Source organism: Gymnodraco acuticeps, unplaced genomic scaffold (assembly GCF_902827175.1).
Source record: "Gymnodraco acuticeps unplaced genomic scaffold, fGymAcu1.1, whole genome shotgun sequence".
NCBI lineage: Eukaryota > Metazoa > Chordata > Actinopteri > Perciformes > Bathydraconidae > Gymnodraco > Gymnodraco acuticeps.
The window spans coordinates 3685153-3705234 of NW_022989799.1; the positions used below are offsets into that span (position 1 = coordinate 3685153).

A 20082-nucleotide genomic window follows, 5' to 3' on the forward strand; every position below is an offset into this window, starting at 1 on the left:
AGGACACAACAAGGGAAGTATTGAAGCTCCTTTCCTACCTATAATTTCAACAGCTCTTATCATGGCTGCCACTTTGGGGTCATGTCCCTCCATAAGGAACCTTCCTGAGTAAAAAGAAAATACTATTCACCACCCAGGTTTTCCTCACGTATCAGGAGCTGTTATGATCAGCAGATGCTGTAAATCGCAGCAATAAGTACTGACAAGTCCATCGTGTTTACATCGACAGGAAACAGATTTGTTTCCAGAGTACATTTCTCACTTTGGTTTGTGGCAAAGAAAACAAACTGTAGGTGTGATCGCACCAGGAGAGTGTGATCACAAACATGTTGACAAGTCATATTGGAGGAAAGTGTAGGGAATGGATATCCTGAAAATATGTTTCTGTGCCTGTTGCTCAGTGTCATAGTGTGTTTGTTGTCTATAATCTTCTTTGTTTAAAGGGGTTTTGTGTTTTTCTGTTTGTCTAAAACAATTGTTCAGCTGACCGTAGGATTTGCTATTGCCTTATTCACTCTAACATTCTTTTATTTTCTATTCTCTCTGTCCTCTCACAGATTTTATTTAGTCAGCGGTGGAGTGCCCCTCATCATCTGCGGGGTCACGGCGGCCGTCAATATAGACAACTATGGCAGCGGGGAGCAGGCGCCGTAGTAAGTCCTCCATTTGCTTCTGCTCTCAAGGTTAAATGACACACTCTGCTGGCAGTGGTGAGAGAAACAAAGTACATGCACTCGTGTATTATTCTATAGGGCCGTTTTGACATACTTGTACTTGAGTATTTATTTTGTATGCTACATATACTTCTACTCCCAGGCAAATATTTCACTTTTTATTCCATTACATTTATTTAACACTTTGTACGTACAAAACACAAAATAGGCTTATATGATTTGAGGCAGTATTGTAATACCCAGTATTTAAAAAATGATCTGAAATTGGCTTAACTTTGACAAACCACAACATTAATACTATATGACACTGTGAAAAGAGCCGTTCTTCCTATTTAGTACTTTTGATACTTGAATTACATTTGAATGTAATTCATTCTGAACTTATACTAAAGTATAAAACTAAGATAAATGTCTAAGAACTTCATGCACCTCTGTCTGTTGGTGCTTTTAAAAGAGGTTTCAAGCATGCTTGTACATGTGGTTGTATAAATGCTTTTGAAATGTGTGGGTAACGCTGCATTTTGGGGTCTTGTATGAGCATTTATTAACTAATAGAATAAGTGATAAGTAATAATACAAAAGGGTTCATGAACCTTAAGGTAGGGCATTGCTCTCACTTCAGAGCTGCAAAAAGAGGTGAATAGTCACGTAGCTATAAATACATAATAAAGTATGTATCACTCTAAGTAGATAAGAGTTAAGGTATGACATCATAGGTCTGTAAGTCAAACTAAATAAATGTGGTTTTATTGCGATGTAAAAAATGATTAAGTGTTAGAAATACCTTATAATCCAACAATAAACATATTATGATACTATTATTTAGTATTATTAACACATTATAATGTTAATAAGCATTGTGTAAGGACTTTTAAGGACCCTATTATATATTAACCACTATATAGGTATATTGTGTTGTATGTACTATATTATGCTTGTGAGAAGTATCTTTATACAAAGCAAAACATGTAAACCTATGTTATTGAGTTTATATAATTCAGTTTCTTAGTTCTTTTGAAAAATGTGAACATAAATCAAAGTATTAAAATGCACGGGTGTTCTTGTGTGTTGCAGCTGCTGGATGGCGTGGGAGCCCAGCCTGGGAGCCTTCTTTGGCCCCGTGAGCTTCATCATCCTGGTGACATGCATCTACTTCCTGTGCACCTTCATCCAGCTGCGGCGACACCCCGAGAAGAAGTACGAGCTGAAGCAGCTGACGGAGGAGCAGCAGAGGCTGGCCGCCGTCGATGTGCCCACCCACTGCCACCAGGGAGCTGAGCCGGGGGCCCTAGTGGCCCCGTCCGGTGGGGGCCACTGCCCCGCTGGCTGTCCGGGGGTTCCCATTAACCCTGCGCTGCTGGCCAATGAGCACTCCTTCAAGGCTCAGCTACGAACGGCGGCCTTTACCCTCTTCCTGTTCCTGGCCACCTGGACGTTCGGGGCCCTGGCCGTGTCGCAGGGCCACTTCCTGGACATGATCTTCAGTTGCCTCTACGGTGCCTTCTCCGTCACCCTCGGCCTCTTCATCCTCATCCATCACTGTGCCAAGCGCGACGATGTTTGGCATTGCTGGTGTTCGTGTTGTCCCGGACGAAATGCCGAAGCCCAAGGGGCCCCTCAGGCGCGACCTAAAGTCAACGTGAACGGAGACACCCCTGGGCATGGCCACGGTCACAGCCACTGCCACCATGACTCTCCGTGTCACGGTAAAGCAGTGATAACCTGCAGTCATGGCGGTTTAGCTCACTGTAAACACGCCGCCCTCCCCTCCTTGCAGAACCATGTGACGTGCCTGGCGCCGGTGGCTCCGTGCTGCGCGGCGATGCACAGCCAGCAGCTGATGGAGGAGGAGCCCGCGGCGACACACGTGCTGCTACACGCCGACCCGGAAGGGTACCGGCCGGGGATCCAGCTGCACCCCTGCCTAAAGAGCAGCACCAGGACTAAAAGCCGTCACTTCGGCCGCCGGGCCGGTGCTTGCGGGGCAGCGGGCGAAAAGGAGTACGCCTATCACATCCCCTCCAGCGTGGACGGAGGCAGCATGCACAGCTCACACACTGACAGCCCCCACAGCACACATGAGCGCCACGCCCACACCTGTCCACACCTGGGCCACGAAGGCCACCACGACGGGCATCACACGTGCCACTGCGCTGCCACCGCCGCCACGCACGAGGCCCTGGTGTGCCATAATCCCTGCCACAGGCACATCTGCTGCGCCAAGGCTGACCTTTTCCCCTCCCTGTGCCCGGCAGAGGCGGGCGACACGGGCATCTTCCTGTGTGGCTGCGGCAAAGTGGCCGAGCCGGACCCGATGGCAACACATCACCATCTGGAGATGCACGCCCCGCGCAGACAATCGTTCCCTCAGAACCCGCCCAATCAGAATGGGATTCTAAAGGGGGGCCTGCAAGAAGGACTCCTGTACGGCTCAGACAGCACGGGGAATATACGCACGGGGCCCTGGAAGAATGAAACTACTGTGTAGTGTGGGAGATGGGCGACTCCATGCCCAGTCCTGCCAAAAATAAACCCTTTCTAGAATTAAAAAAAAAGGAATTTAACATTTTAAACATCACAATCAGCGTGGGATATTTTAATTTGAATGTCCTCATGTTTCTATGCGTGCTGTTTTACTGTACAGAAATCATGTAAATGCTCATTGAAGAGCCTCCATACACAGAACAGATTCTCCTCCATAACACCATCAGATTGAATTGAAGGTTGTTCAGTATCACTACAGATTTCTCTATCTCTATAAATATATATATATATATAGATATATACAAGAAAATGAATGGTTGTATGTATGAATATGTGTGTTAGTGCTCAAAGGAAACACGCTGCAACATTTTCTTTTACACTTCCAATCTCAATCCATCGAATACTTTACGATGACAGTCCTCCAGTACTTTAAAGAGCTCTCCACATCCATGTTTTAGACGACAACTAAACCAGCAATTTTAGACTTCATGGGTATTTTTGAAATCCAGTCAAGCTACTGTGAACATACAAAGATACCGTTGCTTGTAAGAGATGTGTGGATTCTAGTTTAATTTGTAAAGCAACAGAAAAAGAGAAGTGAAGTTAAGAATCCTTTTTAAAGCCGGTATGACGTCTTCACTGTTGTATTTATCTTTTCTCGAAAGAAGTGAAAAACGGCAGTATCAAAAGGAACAGCGTCGGCCATTGTGAATAGAGAGTTGGTGTCATTGGATCCAGTGCCATCTTTTTAACACTGTGCCATAAAGAAAGGTCATTACAGACAGTTCATTGCCAAACTAGTGTGCAGGTTTTTGTATCCTCTTTAGCTCAGCTTTCATATGCAATCTAACATTATAAAAATATGGTTCATTGTTTACTCAAAAAAACAGTGTGAATGTGATCATAGAAGAAACAACAAGCTGCTTTGGGAAACTCCACTGTGACCAATGTCTATTATATTATAAATACTAAGGAAACATTTACGGCAATCTCACCCTCTATTAGCGAAAGCCACAGAATAACACATGGAGAAATCAGAGCAAATTCAGTCCATTTATATTTTATTTATTCGTAATTTGTCTCCTAAAAATCACAAAGCATGCATGCTTTGTTTTATGAGCCAAGTCTTAGATTTTGAATTCACATCCATTAAATTATTATTTGCCTTGCAGCTTGCCAATTATTATTTTTGACACGTATTGGATTAATCCTAGTCACCAAAAAATACTGTATTATTTTCATGCTGGAGATCTCTATTGAACAAAAATATAGCTGGTTTTCAACAACAGGAACACATGTTATCGAATTACTTGTAGTTGGTTTAAAATGTATACATTCAGATTTTAAAGTGGGCAAAGCTTTGTTGCTAAATTAAGAACCAATCTCCTTTTACTGAATCGAATTCTACCTACCCACAAAAAATAATAATTACATCAATGTACGTGCTGTCAGGACCTAGTAAGTAGGCTATAAAAGGTATGTGTGTTGGGGGGGACCTTACTTTGTTTGCCAGCTAGCTACTGTAGCTAAACATTTTGTAAGCCAAGCTGCATTCACATGATATGCGATTGGCTCTTTGCTCAACCCAAGGTTGGACACAGAGTTTTGCAGTAAAGATAGCTAGTTAAGATTTGTTTGTATGGTTACCTCCTTTGCTGGCATAAATGTCATCTGATTGGTTGCATGTCGAAAGCGTTCTGCAAAAAATGCGGAGTGGTGCGCAACGCCAAGGCTAGGAGCTGCCCTCTTAGTCTTTAAACTTGTGTTTGTTGTCTGACTTCTCTGTACATCAGTAGTGTATGTAATGCCCAAAGAAGCTTGCTGACTCACCGGACAGCTGGTATTGTGACAAAAACAAATCATTTACAAGACCTTATTCTATTTGCTAGCTAGCTAGCTAAAAGGTTAGTCAGTTAGGCCTTGTTTGAATCCTTGCTAACTACGAGGTTGGGCACAGAGTATTGCAGTGAAAACAGTTAGTTAGGTTTCGTTTCAATGGTAACCTGCCCTGCTAGCTTGCGCTACATCTTATTGGTTGCACGTCAAAAGTTCACTGGTAAAGGAGGTAAAAGTTAAAATAGTTTGAACTGCAATGTTAGCGCAATGTGAGCGCAGAGCCGTTACCGTGTATCATGTGAATGCAGCTTTGGCCTACAATTTCATTCATGATTTCATGATCCGCAAAGAAGTTCTAATTTCTCCTCCAACATAAAACTCAACTTGGGTTCAGTCTTCCCAGAAAATGTACTCTTTTGCCAAACATTTCTCAAAATGTGACAGCCATTTAAAAAGTGTTACCTTCCAAGGTTCAAGGTTAGTTTATTTCTATAGCACATTTTAAGACACAGAGGCAATTCAAAGTGCTTCACATAGGCATTCAACCTATAATAATTAAAAACAAAACAAACACACACACACCAAAAAGAAGACAGTTCATAAAAGCGATAAAATATTGTCTGCCAATATTAAAGTTAATACTAGATCACATTTACATTGATGCAACAGATTTCAATTTCATTTAGGTTTGAATAGGCTAAGTCCCCGTGCCATGACAATTTGCTGCGTGTCATCCCCTCTGTCTCCCCCTATCAACACTGTCACTTGAATAAAGGCATTAGTGGCCCAAAAGGTCTTTACAATTAATCTTTCTAAATTATTATTTTGTAAACTTGTTTAAAAATAATATTATATAATGGGTTTGAAAAGTAATCATTGTTGGTGCAACCCAGAATAAGCATATGCTAATGAGGCTAAATTGAATATGGAATGTTTTTGTTTTTGTACCATGAAGGTCACAATCTCTCTGAACTATTGACGCTCAAAGAGAGGCTCTTTATTGAATTCAAAGCACTTGTCTTGAATGATGATATTAAGTATGATGCTGCAGACAAAACCCCACATAAACATATTGTCAGCTATAAACGAAATCTATAAAAAAAATGACATCCAAGCAGCGCATATAATCTCACAGCAAACTCGCGAAAAACACTTGGCATGCACACCATCTCTTCATCCATCTCGTGCACTCTTGTCTGTGTATATTGAATCAGTTTCTGATTAATTATTTTATATGAGATTTAAGATATTTAAGATTAAAAAGTCTATATGTAATAGAAGTTGTATGGGGGGAAAAAGTGACCTCTCAATGTTACTGCTCAGTATCTGAGTTTAGAAATGTCCTTTTTGTTTTCTAATGAATTTTTTTCTGTTGATCTCATAAAGTATGCAGACTCGCCATGTTGTTGTGAGTTCATCCTGTCATATCAGAAATAGAAAACTGCACTACCCATGATAACATTTGGCCTGCTAGATTAGAATGTGTCACTTGCAGTGTGTTTATTATAGAAATGTTTGTTCAGACAGAAATATTTGAACAAAAAAAAGTGACAAAATTACTATTAATGTGATACTCCCTTTATTTGGATGGCAGGAATATTGAAAGGAGGCCCTAGTAAACATCGATTATGATGCATGAACCTCATAGCTTTGCACAGGACCACAATTTATTTCCAAGGTCTGTGGGAAAAAATATGAATCTCAGTAGTTATAAAACCATATTTGATCTCACAATATGGGCTTCTTTGAGCCTCCATACACTGGCAGTTACTGAAAAAGGGATTTGTAACAGTATCAGAACACAATATTTGAAATCACCTGCTTAACAAGAGAACATTAGGCTAGGTTCATTGCTGAGCTTGTGTATTTGCTGGTGGTGTGTCTTTAGGAGCAGCCCGAGCTTCTTACAGTCTGTAAGACGATGTGTTTGGTGTCCGACTTCTCTGTGCGTCAGTAGCAGATGTACTGCCCTGAACAAGCTTGCTGACTCACCGGACGGCTGCTGGAATATTCACCTGTGGTACTGTGACAAAAAAAACAACCTAAAGCCAGTTTTCACTTTTTTCTACATTGACACAGATTCCAATAAATGTATTTTTTCACCATGCAATGGATGAGAGCATTTTTGGCTTGTGTGTGATTTATGTAATTATGAGTGAAAGAAAATGTACGGTGACCGTCAGGTGCAAATGTGCTGCATTGACCCAAAACATTTCCATTATGAGAAGTGCGCTGCAGTCTTAAAAAAGTTGCAAATATAAAAACACAAATGTGCCAAAAACATGCAAATGAAGAAACATCTTGACTAAAAGCGCTGCAAAAATCGAAACACTGCATCACTAATAAGTGATGACCAATAAGTGATGCACACAGCTGGTAGTAGAACGCCTGACGTAAAAGTTTGGGGATTAAAAGTTAGCCAACTGTCACTGTTAACACAGTTAGCCTCATTCATAATTGAAAGCTTATAGTTAGGGCTGATTAGATTCAGCCCCTAGTTTTGCTGATATTGGCTTAGTTTGTCGGGGGACATCTTACTTCTTCCTTCTCTCTGTCTATACCTGTGTACTCTCATGTTCCGATTAACCCAGCTTCCTCAAATGTCTTTATTTTTGGTGTCTATATACGCCGGGATCCGGAGTCATGGATGATCCTGCGCTCCTCTGTCCTGGATCGCGAGCCCTGGATCTTGAGTCGTGGCTGTGGTCCTGGATCATAGGTCCTGGATGGATATCCTCGTGGATTCATCTTCCTATTATACACACATGCATTTCCAAACATTTGGACTACCTATGTTGCAAATGTATTATCTTTTCAATTTACACACGGCATCTATTGCACGTCTGTCCGTCCTGGGAGAGGGATCCCTCCTCTGTTGCTCTCCCTGAGGTTTCTCCCATTTTTCCCTTTAAACTGTGGGTTTTCTTCGGAAGTTTTTCCTTGTACGATGTGAGGGTCTAAGGACAGAGGGTGTCGTATTGTCATACTGATATTCTGTACAAACTGTGAAGTCCACTGAGACAAATGTAACATTTGTGATATTGGGCTATATAAATAAACATTGATTGATTGATAAATGTTTGCAATAATATTGGAAGAATCATGCAATCCCATTGTTTAAATAAGCCAATAAAATGTTTCAAGTGACAGAGATAGTTGGCTAACTTTATAATCCCTGAACGTCAACAAGCACTCTGATTCCAGCTTTGTGCATCACTTTTTAGTGTCCCCTGGTTACCGTTGTGTTTTGAGCTTTTTGCAGCGTTTCTTATTTGCAGCATTCATTTTCATGTTTTTTGCCACATTTGTGTTTTTTAATTAGCATACAGTAGCTTTTGAAACTTCAGCGCGTTTATCCTAATGGAATTGTTTTGGGTCGTTGTGACAAGTTTGCACCTTTCGGCCAATGTAAAAAAAAATGCATTTTAGTTTTTTCCGTCTCAATTCTCATCGTAATGTGTTTATTTCTTCTGACAGCGTGATGGAGATTGAGATGCCTTACAGAGCCACCACAGGGGAGGAATCCAAATGATAGTAGGCGTGTGTGTGTGTGTGTGTGTGTGTGTGTGTGTGTGTGTGTGTGTGTGTGTGTGTGTGTGTGTGTGTGTGTGTGTGTGTGTGTGTGTGTGTGTGTGTGTCTGTGTGTGTGTGTGTGTGTGTGTCCGCATCTGTAGCCTGCTATTGTCGCATTGTACCGCACTGTGAATGAATTAAAAGTAAATATATAAGTCGTCATGAACACATCTGTCCATCAGACTGTCATCATTAATGGACGTCTCTTTAAAATGACCGCTCAGAGGAGAGGAGTTCTCATTTCTCTAACTGCCTGCTGCTTCCCCTCCTCTCTCCTCGGTTCCCCTCCTCGGCTCCTCCGCTCGCATCTCCTGTGGGCGGGACTAAGTATCGAGGATAGGAGTCGAGGAGGGGAGTTAGAGAAATAAGAAAGGGCCAAAGTGTTTTCCCAGCAACGCAAATCACACCCAGGTTTGACAGGCCATAAAACGCCTGAGTACATTTAACATGCAGCTAGATTTTTTTGCTTTTTCAAGGCCACACGCCCACCCCCCCTCCTCCCTTCCGACCATCAGATTACTCGTCTGGCTGAAAGCTATGTGAAATGTCAGACCCCATCTCCCCCTCCCTATCTGATATGAAGACACAGTACTACACGGTGACCATTAAAGGTGAGTCATGGACGTTTCTATAAATAAAATACAAAGGGATTTTGTGTGCTACAGTGGTGATTATATAAAGTATAAGGCTATGATGACTTTAATTACCGAGGGTGTCTTTGAACCAATGAGTGTGTATTTTTTCCAGATAGTGATGTTGCTTTCAGCTTAAGCCCAGAGAAGAATAAAGGAAAAGGCTGCTCCACCCTACGGTTGGTGAAGGTTGCAATTGGCCCAGGCTGGCATCTGTTTCATTAAAAATTAATCTGGTTTTAGTAACACAGATGTGTGTTTGATACAATTAACTGTGTTTTAATTTACTACTGCAATTAACAGGTTTTTAAAGTAAGTGAGTAACAGCAGAGAGAGAGGGGGGAGACAAAATGAGAGCTGAAGAAAGAGAATGTGTGCTGCTGAGAAGGCAATCAACCTAGTGTAGCGACATCCTGGATTTGGATTTTGGAATATTGCAGACATTGTTTTGAAGCGTAACTGCCAGCAAATGAAAGTGCAAAGCAGTGAAAAGCAAACGTTAGGCTATAAACAAATAACGTCACGGTGGCATGATTTAGCGGAACCATTGCTAAGCTAAAGGTGGCAAATTATCGGCATGATGACGTGTAGTTGTCTCAATTAGTCACTTGATAACAATCGCTGTTTTTAGGACTTTTTGAAATGCTTCGGACATTAACCAGTGTACTGTTCACTGATGTATTTTAAGTCATAAAATGAAATGGAAAATCTCAAATTATTACGGAAATCTAACAAAAATCTCACACAAAAAACCCATTGACTTCTAAACCAGGGAGCCCGGAAGTGCTAACTCATTGCTAACTTTTCCTGCACCAGTATAATACTTTGTAATGTGTGGCACCCCTGGGATGTGTGACCACATTGATATAATAATTATTATTGTTTGGAGTTGGAATATGCCTTTGTTTTGTACATCTGTCTATTTTCATTTCGTTGGCGGGGTTGAGCAGTGCATTTGGTAGTGTGGCGGAACGTTTGTGTTCCGGGGACTGGTTAGACGGACGGACTTCCGGTGTTTCCTCAGAAGCAATCTGGAAAAAAACAAATAACCCGTGTCCTCATTGCTCCTGTCTCACCTGCTCATTACAGGTTGGTAAAAGGTGCAACAATTATATGAATCCCCCCATAATGTTCGCGTATATAGTGTGACGGCCCACTAAAAGTGTGGAGTGTTTGTAGCGATGTTTACATTGTAAAAGAATGTATGAATGTGTGTGCGTATTAGCTTAGCTTTCCCCATGCGGCGCCATCTTGGGGATAACGTGGACTCTCGACCGGCCCACCGCGGTGCTCGTGACTTTCCGCAGAGGTAGACATTAAGGGTAAAATGCTACTGGCATTATATTATCACTGGCCCCACCATTGTAACCACTGGCCCGGAGCATTCGTCCAAAAAAAAAATCGACTAATAATGAAGAAAATTAACACATTTGTTGCAATAGTAATGTATGCACTAACTACATTACTACTATACTACAACATTTGAATCATCAGTTCTTCCTCATTTTCCTCAAGTGTTCATATTTGGTTTATTAAAATAATTATATTGTGGTCATTTTTAAAAATGTCTGCTATTATTATGAGTATTATTATTTGTATAATGCACTTTCTGCCTTCCTGTCATTAGGAGTTAGACATGTAATGGCTATGTAATTGATTTGATTAGAATCTTCATTATCCTAAACTGCTGGGACATTTCGCCAATACCTTTATATTGTCTACTCTTCACTTACTTGTCAGCATAGGTCGGCATTGATGTACAGAGCCGACTAAAGACCTTGTTTATATTGGCATCATATTGAGAGGTGCATCCAGTGACGCTTCCTAAAACCAGGAAGTAAGCTGCTGGTTCCCTCGACAAAAAGCAATGGGATTTCTCCACAGAGTTTTGGAAAATAGCTGGAAATAAGGTCTGTGGAAAACAAACCTGTTTGATAAATGCACGTTTTGTTCAGCCGGATAATCTCCACATGTCTACCCTACTTTTATAATTTTCGAATTATAAATCTAATCAATAAAGGGTTTTAGGACGCGTCACTGCACCACTAGAAGCCAACTCCATCGATCAAGCTGGCTGAAACTTTCTCTCCCTCTTCTTCTCATGCTCCCTGTCACTCTCCTTTAACTCCTCCGGTGACTTTCTTTTATTTGAAGATTGTTTTTTGCCCGGCGCTTGGCCGGTTACCACTGGTATTAAAAACATTTTGGCGAATGGTTAGGTGGCGCGATAGTCTGTAGTGAAGGAGCGCGCTCCTGCTCCCGGTGCGCTCTGCAGCAAACAGCTGTTTGCTTTTCACCCAACAACGACAACCGACTCACGGAACGCTATGTTGTAGCGTTGATAAACGAAACAATTTACAACATTGCTAGTCAAAATACCAATACGACAGGACAATTATTTTAAAGCAATATTTTTAGTGGCCCGAGCGGGCAAGTGGAAAGTAGGCTACGTTATGCTGGCCCGGGGTGTCTAAATAGTGGTTCCGTGCCAGCGGGCCATTTATAATGTCGAGCCCTGCCGGTTACCGGCCGGCCCACATCGTCCGACCGGCCCACTTCAGTGCCAGCCCATCGGGATACGTCCCGATGGCCAGTCCGCCCCTGTCTGACACGGAGATGGTGCGAGTGAGATAGTGTGTCTGAAGGCTCCCGCCCACTAAATATTTCCATACATGTGAAGTTATGAATACATATGCACCTTATGAAAGGTGTAGTTTAGGTAGTGTTATACTGGATGTTTGTTACACAAGTATGCTGTAGTGTTTGTAGCATTATGATTCTCTAGTTTAAATGCATTTTTGTGACCTGCAATGAATGGCAGAAGGGTAATTACAGTTTCAAGGGATATTTAATACAGGTTTCATACTGTAAAACAAGATGTATGAAAGGTACACAATATTGGTGAATGTAAAGTTCAGCTTGAATGTGTGTTTGTCACAGAAGGGGTTATTGACAGTGGATGTGTGTTGATGGAGCTGTCAGGAAAGTTAATGATTAAGTAAATACACTGAAATGCATAAGAGAATTAAGATGTTTAAATAAGTTTGTGTAATAAAACTACCAAGAGAAGCAATCTGGAAGGAAACCCAATAACCCGTGTCCTCATTGCTCCTGTCTCACCTGCTCATTACAGGTATCATCACTGTTACTGTGGTCCTCATATCGGGGACCCGCAACAAATGCATAAGAATTAGAGAATTGAAGTAGAACTGATAATATATGAGGCAAATAAGGTCTATGGTTTACAAAAGCCTGAGAGATTTTCACGTTTTGTTATATGAAATAAAATACGTCAGTTAATACTCCATTTGTGAATATCCAAAGCTTTTAAATGTCATAAAACCGGCGGTTGCTAAAAAGTGACTAAGTAAGGGATAATGTGCAGCAAGAGATCAAGATCCCTCCGCTTCGTGTCGGGTTCCCTGATCAGCTGTCGGGTGTTCTTTTAACCATAATGACCGCTGCACATTATCCCGCTTATTATAAGGCCACATTCTCAACTATGTAACGACATGACTCCCAATATTTATTGATTTAGAAAATGGTTTTATTGATTTAAAAAATAATATTATTGATTTAAAAAATAGTTTTATTGATTTAAAATGACGTGCATCCGCTAAGAAAAATAGTCCGTTGTTACCGTTTGAACTACATAGCAACGGCAGGACTGCTTCTATAGCGTTTTTGCGGAGCTTTTTGATTACAGATTTGAAAACATTGATGCTTGCTTTAAAAGTAGCACAATTCATTATGTCAAACCTAGGAAAGTATCTAGATATCCCTGCCCTAATCACTGGCGACTGGTCATTAGGGGTAGGGCACAGCCCCATCTAGTGTCAGCAGAAAGTATTAAAAATAATGATTACAAAAAAATGCAAAAAATATATTTTAAGATCATGTTTAATCATCTGATTCATATGTACAGACTGTACATATGAATCAGATGAAAAAAAAGTATTTAGTCAGCCACCAATTGTGCAAGTTCTCCCACTTAAAAAGATGAGAGAGGCCTGTAATTTTCATCCTAGGTACACTTCAACTATGAGAGACAGAATGGGGGGAAAGAATCCAGGAAATCACATTGTAGGATTTTTAATGAATTAATTGGTAAATTCCTCGGTAAAATAAGTATTTGGTCACCTACAAACAAACAAGATTTCTGGCTCTCACAGACCTGTAACTTCTTCTTTATGAGCCTCCTCTGTCCTTCACTTGTTAACTGTATTAATGGCACCTGTTTGAACTCGTTATCAGTATGAAAGACACCTGTCCACAACCTCAAACAGTCACACTCCAAACTCCACTATGGCCAAGACCAAAGAGCTGTCAAAGGACACCAGAAACAAAATGTTAGACCTGCACCAGGCTGGGAAGACTGAATCTGTAATAGGTAAGCAGCTTGGTGTGAAGAAATCAACTGTGGGAGCAATTATTAGAAAATGGAAGACATACAAGACCACTGATAATCTCCCTCGATCTGGGGCTCCACGCAAGATCTCACCCCGTGGGGTCAAAATGATCACTAGAACGGTGAGCAAAAATCTCAGAACCACACGGGGGGACCTAGTCAATGACCTGCAGAGAGCTGGGACCAAAGTAACAAAGGCTACCATCAGTAACACACTATACGCCGCCAGGGACTCAAATCCTGCAGTGCCAGACGTGTCCCCCTGCTTAAGCCAGTACATGTCCAGGCCCGTCTGAAGTTTGCTAGAGAGCATTTAGATGATCCAGAAGAGGATTGGGAGAATGTCATATGGTCAGATGAAACCAAAATAGAACTTTTTGGTAAAAACTCAACTAGATGTGTTTGGAGGAGAAAGAATGCTGAGTTGCATCCAAAGAACACCATACCTACTGTGAAACATGGGGGTGGGAACATCATGCTTTGGGGCTGTTTTTCTGCAAAGGGACCAGGAAGACTGATCCGTGTAAAGGAAAGAATGAATGGGGCCATGTATCGTGAGATTTTGAGTGACAACCTCCTTCCATCAGCAAGGGCATTGAAGATGAAACGTGGCTGGGTCTTTCAGCATGACAATGATCCCAAACACACCGCCCGGGCAACAAAGAAGTGGCTTCGTAAGAAGCATTTCAAGGTCCTGGAGTGGCCTAGCCAGTCTCCTGATCTCAACCCCATAGAAAATCTTTGGAGGGAGTTGAAAGTCTGTGTTGCCCAGCGACAGCCCCAAAACATCATTGCTCTAGAGGAGATCTGCATGGAGGAATGGGCCAAAATACCAGCAACAGTGTGTGAAAACCTTGTGAAGACTTACAGACAACGTTTTACCTCTGTCATTGTCAACAAAGGGTATAACAAAGTATTGAGATGAACTTTTGTTATTGACCAAATACTTATTTTCCACCATAATTTGCAAATAAATTCTTTAAAAATCAGACAATGTGATTTTCTGGATTTATTTTTCTCATTTTGTCTCTCATAGTTGAGGTATATCTAGGATGAAAATTACAGGCCTCTCATCTTTTTAAGTGGGAGAACTTGCACAATTGGTGGCTGACTAAATATGTTTTTGCCCCACTGTATATTGCTGGTCTGTGTTCTTCTAATTAGTGTCTACAGTGTGTGCCTATTGAGCTGTTTAGAGCCATGTGGGACAAAACCCGATCATGCCCCTCCCTCTCACTGTCTAAGTGAATGGTGACTGTAAAAACTACACTGGGCATGCTCAGAGTATTGTCCTATTTAATGTGTGTGGCAAAAAAATAATGACCATAGGGGCACTGAGCTGCCATCCCCACCATACGTCATCTCACATAATTCAGAGCTGATTGGCTGTAAGTACGTGTGGTATGTGAAGAGGAGATGAGAGAGCTGCAGTGACGCATCCTAAAACCCGGAAGTAAGCTGTGCATGGCTTCCCTTGACAAAAAAGCAATGACATTTCTCCATAGGATTTGAGAAAATAGCTCAAAATAAGATCTGTGGGAAACAAACCTGTTAGATAAATGCACGTTTTGTTCAGCCGGATAATATCTACATGTCTACCCTACTTTTATCATTTTCGAATCATAAATCTATCGATTAGATTTATGATAGACTTTTGAAACTACAAGAAGATAAGGAGGACTTTTACAGAAAAGTAATAGAGATTTTTGTCCAGAAGGATAGGCAAATGGACTTCATCTTCAAGTCAAGGTAAGACCGCAATTTTACTGAAAATGGGATCTTACTAAGAGAGAACAATTCAATATTTGAATGATAAAATTACATTTTTTGGGTATCCTTTTGTTGAACTGTCTGTTTAAAATTAATCGAAGCATTAGACAAAAAAAGTTTTTGAAAATAATATTATATTTTGATTTAGGTCAAAATATAATATTTGTAAACCTGAAGAGTCAGTGCCAGTGCCTCACCAGCCATGAACCTCACTGCAGAAGCTTATATATAGACATCTAAGTGTTTTGTGCCCCACCACTTTTGTACATATAAAACGCCACTGGCCCTAATGCCAAAGTAACTGGCAAATGAATATGTTTTTACGTTTTGAGGGTTTCTGCCCCGTTGCTGTCAAACTCTGTTGGTTGGTTTTTTTCAATCAGCCAGTCTCTAAATAGTTTCATAGCCCATAATGTGGTCCGTCTTTTCGCCTCTCTTACTTCTCCGCTGTTTTCTTGTCTTTTTATTTTCTCAGCCACCATTCATCCAAATTACTGTGCTCTCCAAATATATTAATATTAAAATCTTCCATGTTGCTCTCAGACGGTAGACAACGGAAAACTAAAGACAACCAAACAGTTTGCTTTTCGACCAAACTGTATACAGTTAAATCGACCGGACTTCTTTCTGCAGATGCGTCCCTAACAACGGTCAATAAATCCTTGACAGCGGTCTGTACTACTGGATTAACAACGTGTCACGTGTTCTCAATTGACCAATCATAATTGAGTATTCAACTAAGCCATGTAATAAAATAGACTACTAATCAGGGCCGGTTTTTGGCATAGGCGGATCTGGGGGGGCGCTGCGCTGGTAGCTCTAGGAGGGCAAACAATTGTTTTGACTGTTTGCGCTCATCCTCATTGTTGGCCTTGATGTAAAAACATTCATAATTAAGTAAAAGTAACACCCTTTTCACCCCAGTTACACGTTTCATTTGCCCTATACGATGGGCGCTTTAAGTGATGAAAGTGGGGGATGTTGGCTTATCAGGCGCCCGAAGCTCACAGCCAAAGAGAGAGGGCACAGCCGATTGTTGTTAGCATCTGGTGCTAGCTGCGCTAACGGATATAAGAAGATGTTTCTACAACAAGGTGGAGGAGAGCTCTCTTCGGTCAGACTGAGAGGATCTGTGAGGTAAAGGTAAAGTTTAGATAGTTCACTTTAGTCTAAGTTATCTCAGTGGCTCTCAAACGTTTTGATCATAATTTATGTTTTCACTGTCACTCTTCCTACGCTGTCATTGGAGGCAGTCGCAATTTCTACAGGCTCGCACTTACCTGTTAGCATCTGGCATCTGTTAGCATCTAGCATCTGTTAGCATCTAGCTCTCCTGCTTACAAACTTTTAGCCATCCCTGCTTATACAAGTAGTAGTTGTACGGCTGTACTGAGGTGTTTTTCCTCCGGAGACGTCGCGAAGAGACGGAGCGGCTCCACCTGTTGCTGCATGCGATCTGCGATTTACGGAGGCCTGCTCGTCGCGAAGAGACGGAGCGGCTCCACCTGTTGCTGCCTGTGATCTGCGATCTACGGAGGCCTGCTCCCACCTGTAGAATACGGCTGAACTGGAGAGGTTTTTACCCCGGAGTCGTCGCGGAGAGACGGAGTGGATCCACGCTTCGGGCTTGGCCTGCTTCCACCGGGCGTGTGCTGCTGTGCGGAGGAGGATTTTACCACCGCTGGGTCGTGCTTTCCACCTGTCCTGGTTCTGCTGTTGCAGAGGCCTGCTTTCACCCCGGGGTTACCACGGAGGGACCGGAGTGCTTCCACGCTGCTGTTTTCGCCTGTCCTTTGATGCTGTGCTGATTTTGCTCCAGGAACATCGCGGATACTGTGTGCTGGTCTGGGAAAATGGCCCATATCGGGATTCTTCTGTGCCTGTTAACTGTTTTGGACTATGAGAAGATCTCTAGTCATTCTGAGAAGTCTACTGGATTCAGGTCTGTTCTGCCACCCGCAGTGGGCATCCCCTGCAAAGGTTTGGATGTGTTGCTCAAACAATTACTGGTTGCCTTGTCACAGACAATCTGCTCGACAAAATATGTTTGTCTTTTTTGTTTTCCTGCAATGATGGTTCTTCAGGACTGCTTCTTAAGCTCAAATCACACTCTCGCAGACTTTTCCGGTGTTTCTAAATTAGATGACAATGTATGTGTGTCGTTTAAGAGGAAAAGATGCCTGTTTTTTGTTGTTGTTATTACTGTCAGGAAATGTACAACCTAACCCTGGTCCGCCCAGTAGTAGTAGTCAGATCGCTACTCCTGCTGATTTTAAAGCTAGGTCTGGGTTGGGTTTCATCCACTTGAATGTGCGCAGTCTGTTAGGTAAACTAGATTTTGTCCGTATCTGGGCGAGCTCGACTGACGCTGACGTCATTGTTTTATCAGAAACATGGCTAAACAAATCTATTTTGGCCTCTGACATTGCCTTAAATGGTTTTAATGTGTATCGTACCGACCGGCCTAATAAAGGTGGTGGTGTTGCCATTTATGTTAAGAATAAGTTCAGTGTTACCACATTAGTTTCCAAATAGATCAGTAAGCAATTTGAATTTTTAGCCATAAATATAGAAGTGGCAAAGGGTCAACAGGTCATGGTAGTGAGTTGTTACAGACCCCCATCAGCTGTCAAAGACTCCTTGTCTTCACTAGCAAATCTTTTATCACAACTAGACTACAAGGAAATAGTGCTACTTGGATATTTTAACTGGGACTGGTTAACTGCAGTGTCAGAGGATTTTAAAAACCTTTGTATCTCTATAAATGTTACTCAGATTGTTGACAGTCCTACTCACCCTAACATTAAGTCCCCTAATACATCCTCCCTAATTGATGTCATTTTAACTAATGTTGCCCATAAATATTCATCTGTGGGAGTATTTGCAAATGATCTGAGTGATCACTGTGTTGTAGCCACAATTAGGGACACTAAGGTCCAAAAGGTTAAACCTCGCATTATCATTAAGAGAGACAACAAACATTTTGTGGAGCAGGGTTTTGTGCATGATCTGTTTGATTTTGATTGGGGTAAAATCGATCTGTGTGCTGATGTAGAAACCGCATGGTATTATTTGTATCTTGGTTTTATGGAGATCATTGATAGACATGCACCCCTGCGTACATTTAGAGTAAAGGGACGAGACAATCCTTGGTTTTCTGCTAATCTGTCCAGTCTCCTTCATGAGAGAAACAAGGCCTGGGCAAAGGCTAGGAAATCAGGCTCAGAGGTAGAATGGCTGCATTTTAGGCAGCTAAGAAATAGCTTCACTTCACATATCAAAAGTGCTAAATCAAAGTACTATCTGTCAGTAACCACAAAGAATCTGAATAATCCTGGAACATTTTGGAAAGCCATTAAATCGTTATCCACCGGCGATATCCGTAATGAGCTACCTCCGTGCATTACCACAGCATCTGGCGCTATATCGGACAGGGCTACTATGCTAAATTGCTTTAATGAGCATTTTGTGTCCTGTGGTTCTCTATTTGATTCTGTCACTAACTCTGCTTCTGTGAACACTCTGAAAAACGTGTGTTGGAAAACCCTTTTAGTTTTACCCCTTTTACTGTTGATGTTGTTCGTGAAGCTTTAACCAAGTTAGATAAGAAACCGGCTGGCCCGGACAACGTAGAACCTTTCTTTTTAACGATAGCTGCAGATTTTATTGCTCCACCTCTCACTACTCTTTTTAACCTCTCCCTCAGCTCAAACACAATTCCAAAATTGTGGAAGTCAGCGTATGTCCTGTTACTTTGTTGGTTATACTCGCGTCCAGGAGAGAAGCTTAAAAGGAGACTAAATGGAGTATCTGAGATTGTTTCAAATTGGTACTTTAATTAAAAATAAAGGCGCGGCTATGTTACAAACAGAATATTGTTCGACATAAAATCAGCTGTCCTCTGGCTCTCGCTAGCAGAGAAAAGAGAGCGAACCCCTCAGGTCAAGCTTGTTATATATCCTCTGCTGGCTCCTCCCTGCGGGCTGGCTCTCGACGTTTTAATGTCCGTTGTTTCGCATATCAGAGGATACAGACATTGTACATTCAATATATATCTAAACACGCCTTTTCTCTTCCTTAAATCTTTCATGACTTTTCATTTAACACATACTAAACGCTATAATCAATACTCCAAAAATACAGGAAATACTTCACAGCAGTTTGGTTTCCGGTCGTTCCTGAAGTTGTCACATGCTACCCACATCTGTAAACAATAACGTACTCAAATAAACTGTACCTTTATTTAATATTCAACAATAATAATATCTCAACGTCTATAGTTGTAGTGTCGAAATCAGTAGGTTTCGGTGTGCAATATCATATCATATCGCTGCTAAATTCACCTCTATAGGAAATGGTATATTAGCCTCATGCTAAATGCTAACCGGAGATGAAGGATTTTCAGAATAAAAGCTTAACAACTGGTTGTGCACAAGAACTTCTGGTTTTTCAGTATAAAACAGCATTTAAACTGAAGGTATGTTTAAAGTACATTATGCTATCAAAACATCGATTTTAATTTCTAACAGTCCTGCCTTTGCTAAAACGAGGGGAGGCCACCTTATTAAATAACTATAGGCCAATCTCTAAGTTGTCAGTTCTGGCGAAGGTGCTCGAACGCCTAGTGAGTGAACAAGTAAAGGTGTTTTTATGTACAAATGACATCCTGTCTAAACATCAGTCAGGCTTCAGAAAGCAACACAGC

At 41.5% G+C, this 20082-nt stretch overlaps 1 protein-coding gene across 1 annotated transcript in view; it reads left to right on the forward strand.

Annotated features, from left to right (window-relative positions):
- LOC117550931 (adhesion G protein-coupled receptor A3) overlaps positions 1-7104 on the forward strand; it is a 422488-nt gene extending 415384 nt beyond the window's left edge. Inside the window, 2 exon segments of the mRNA XM_034223540.1 lie at positions 558-653; positions 1749-7104. Of these exon segments, the coding sequence (XP_034079431.1) occupies positions 558-653; positions 1749-3162 (1510 nt within the window). The 3' untranslated portion in view covers positions 3163-7104.
- The last annotated feature ends 12978 nt before the right edge of the window (positions 7105-20082 follow it).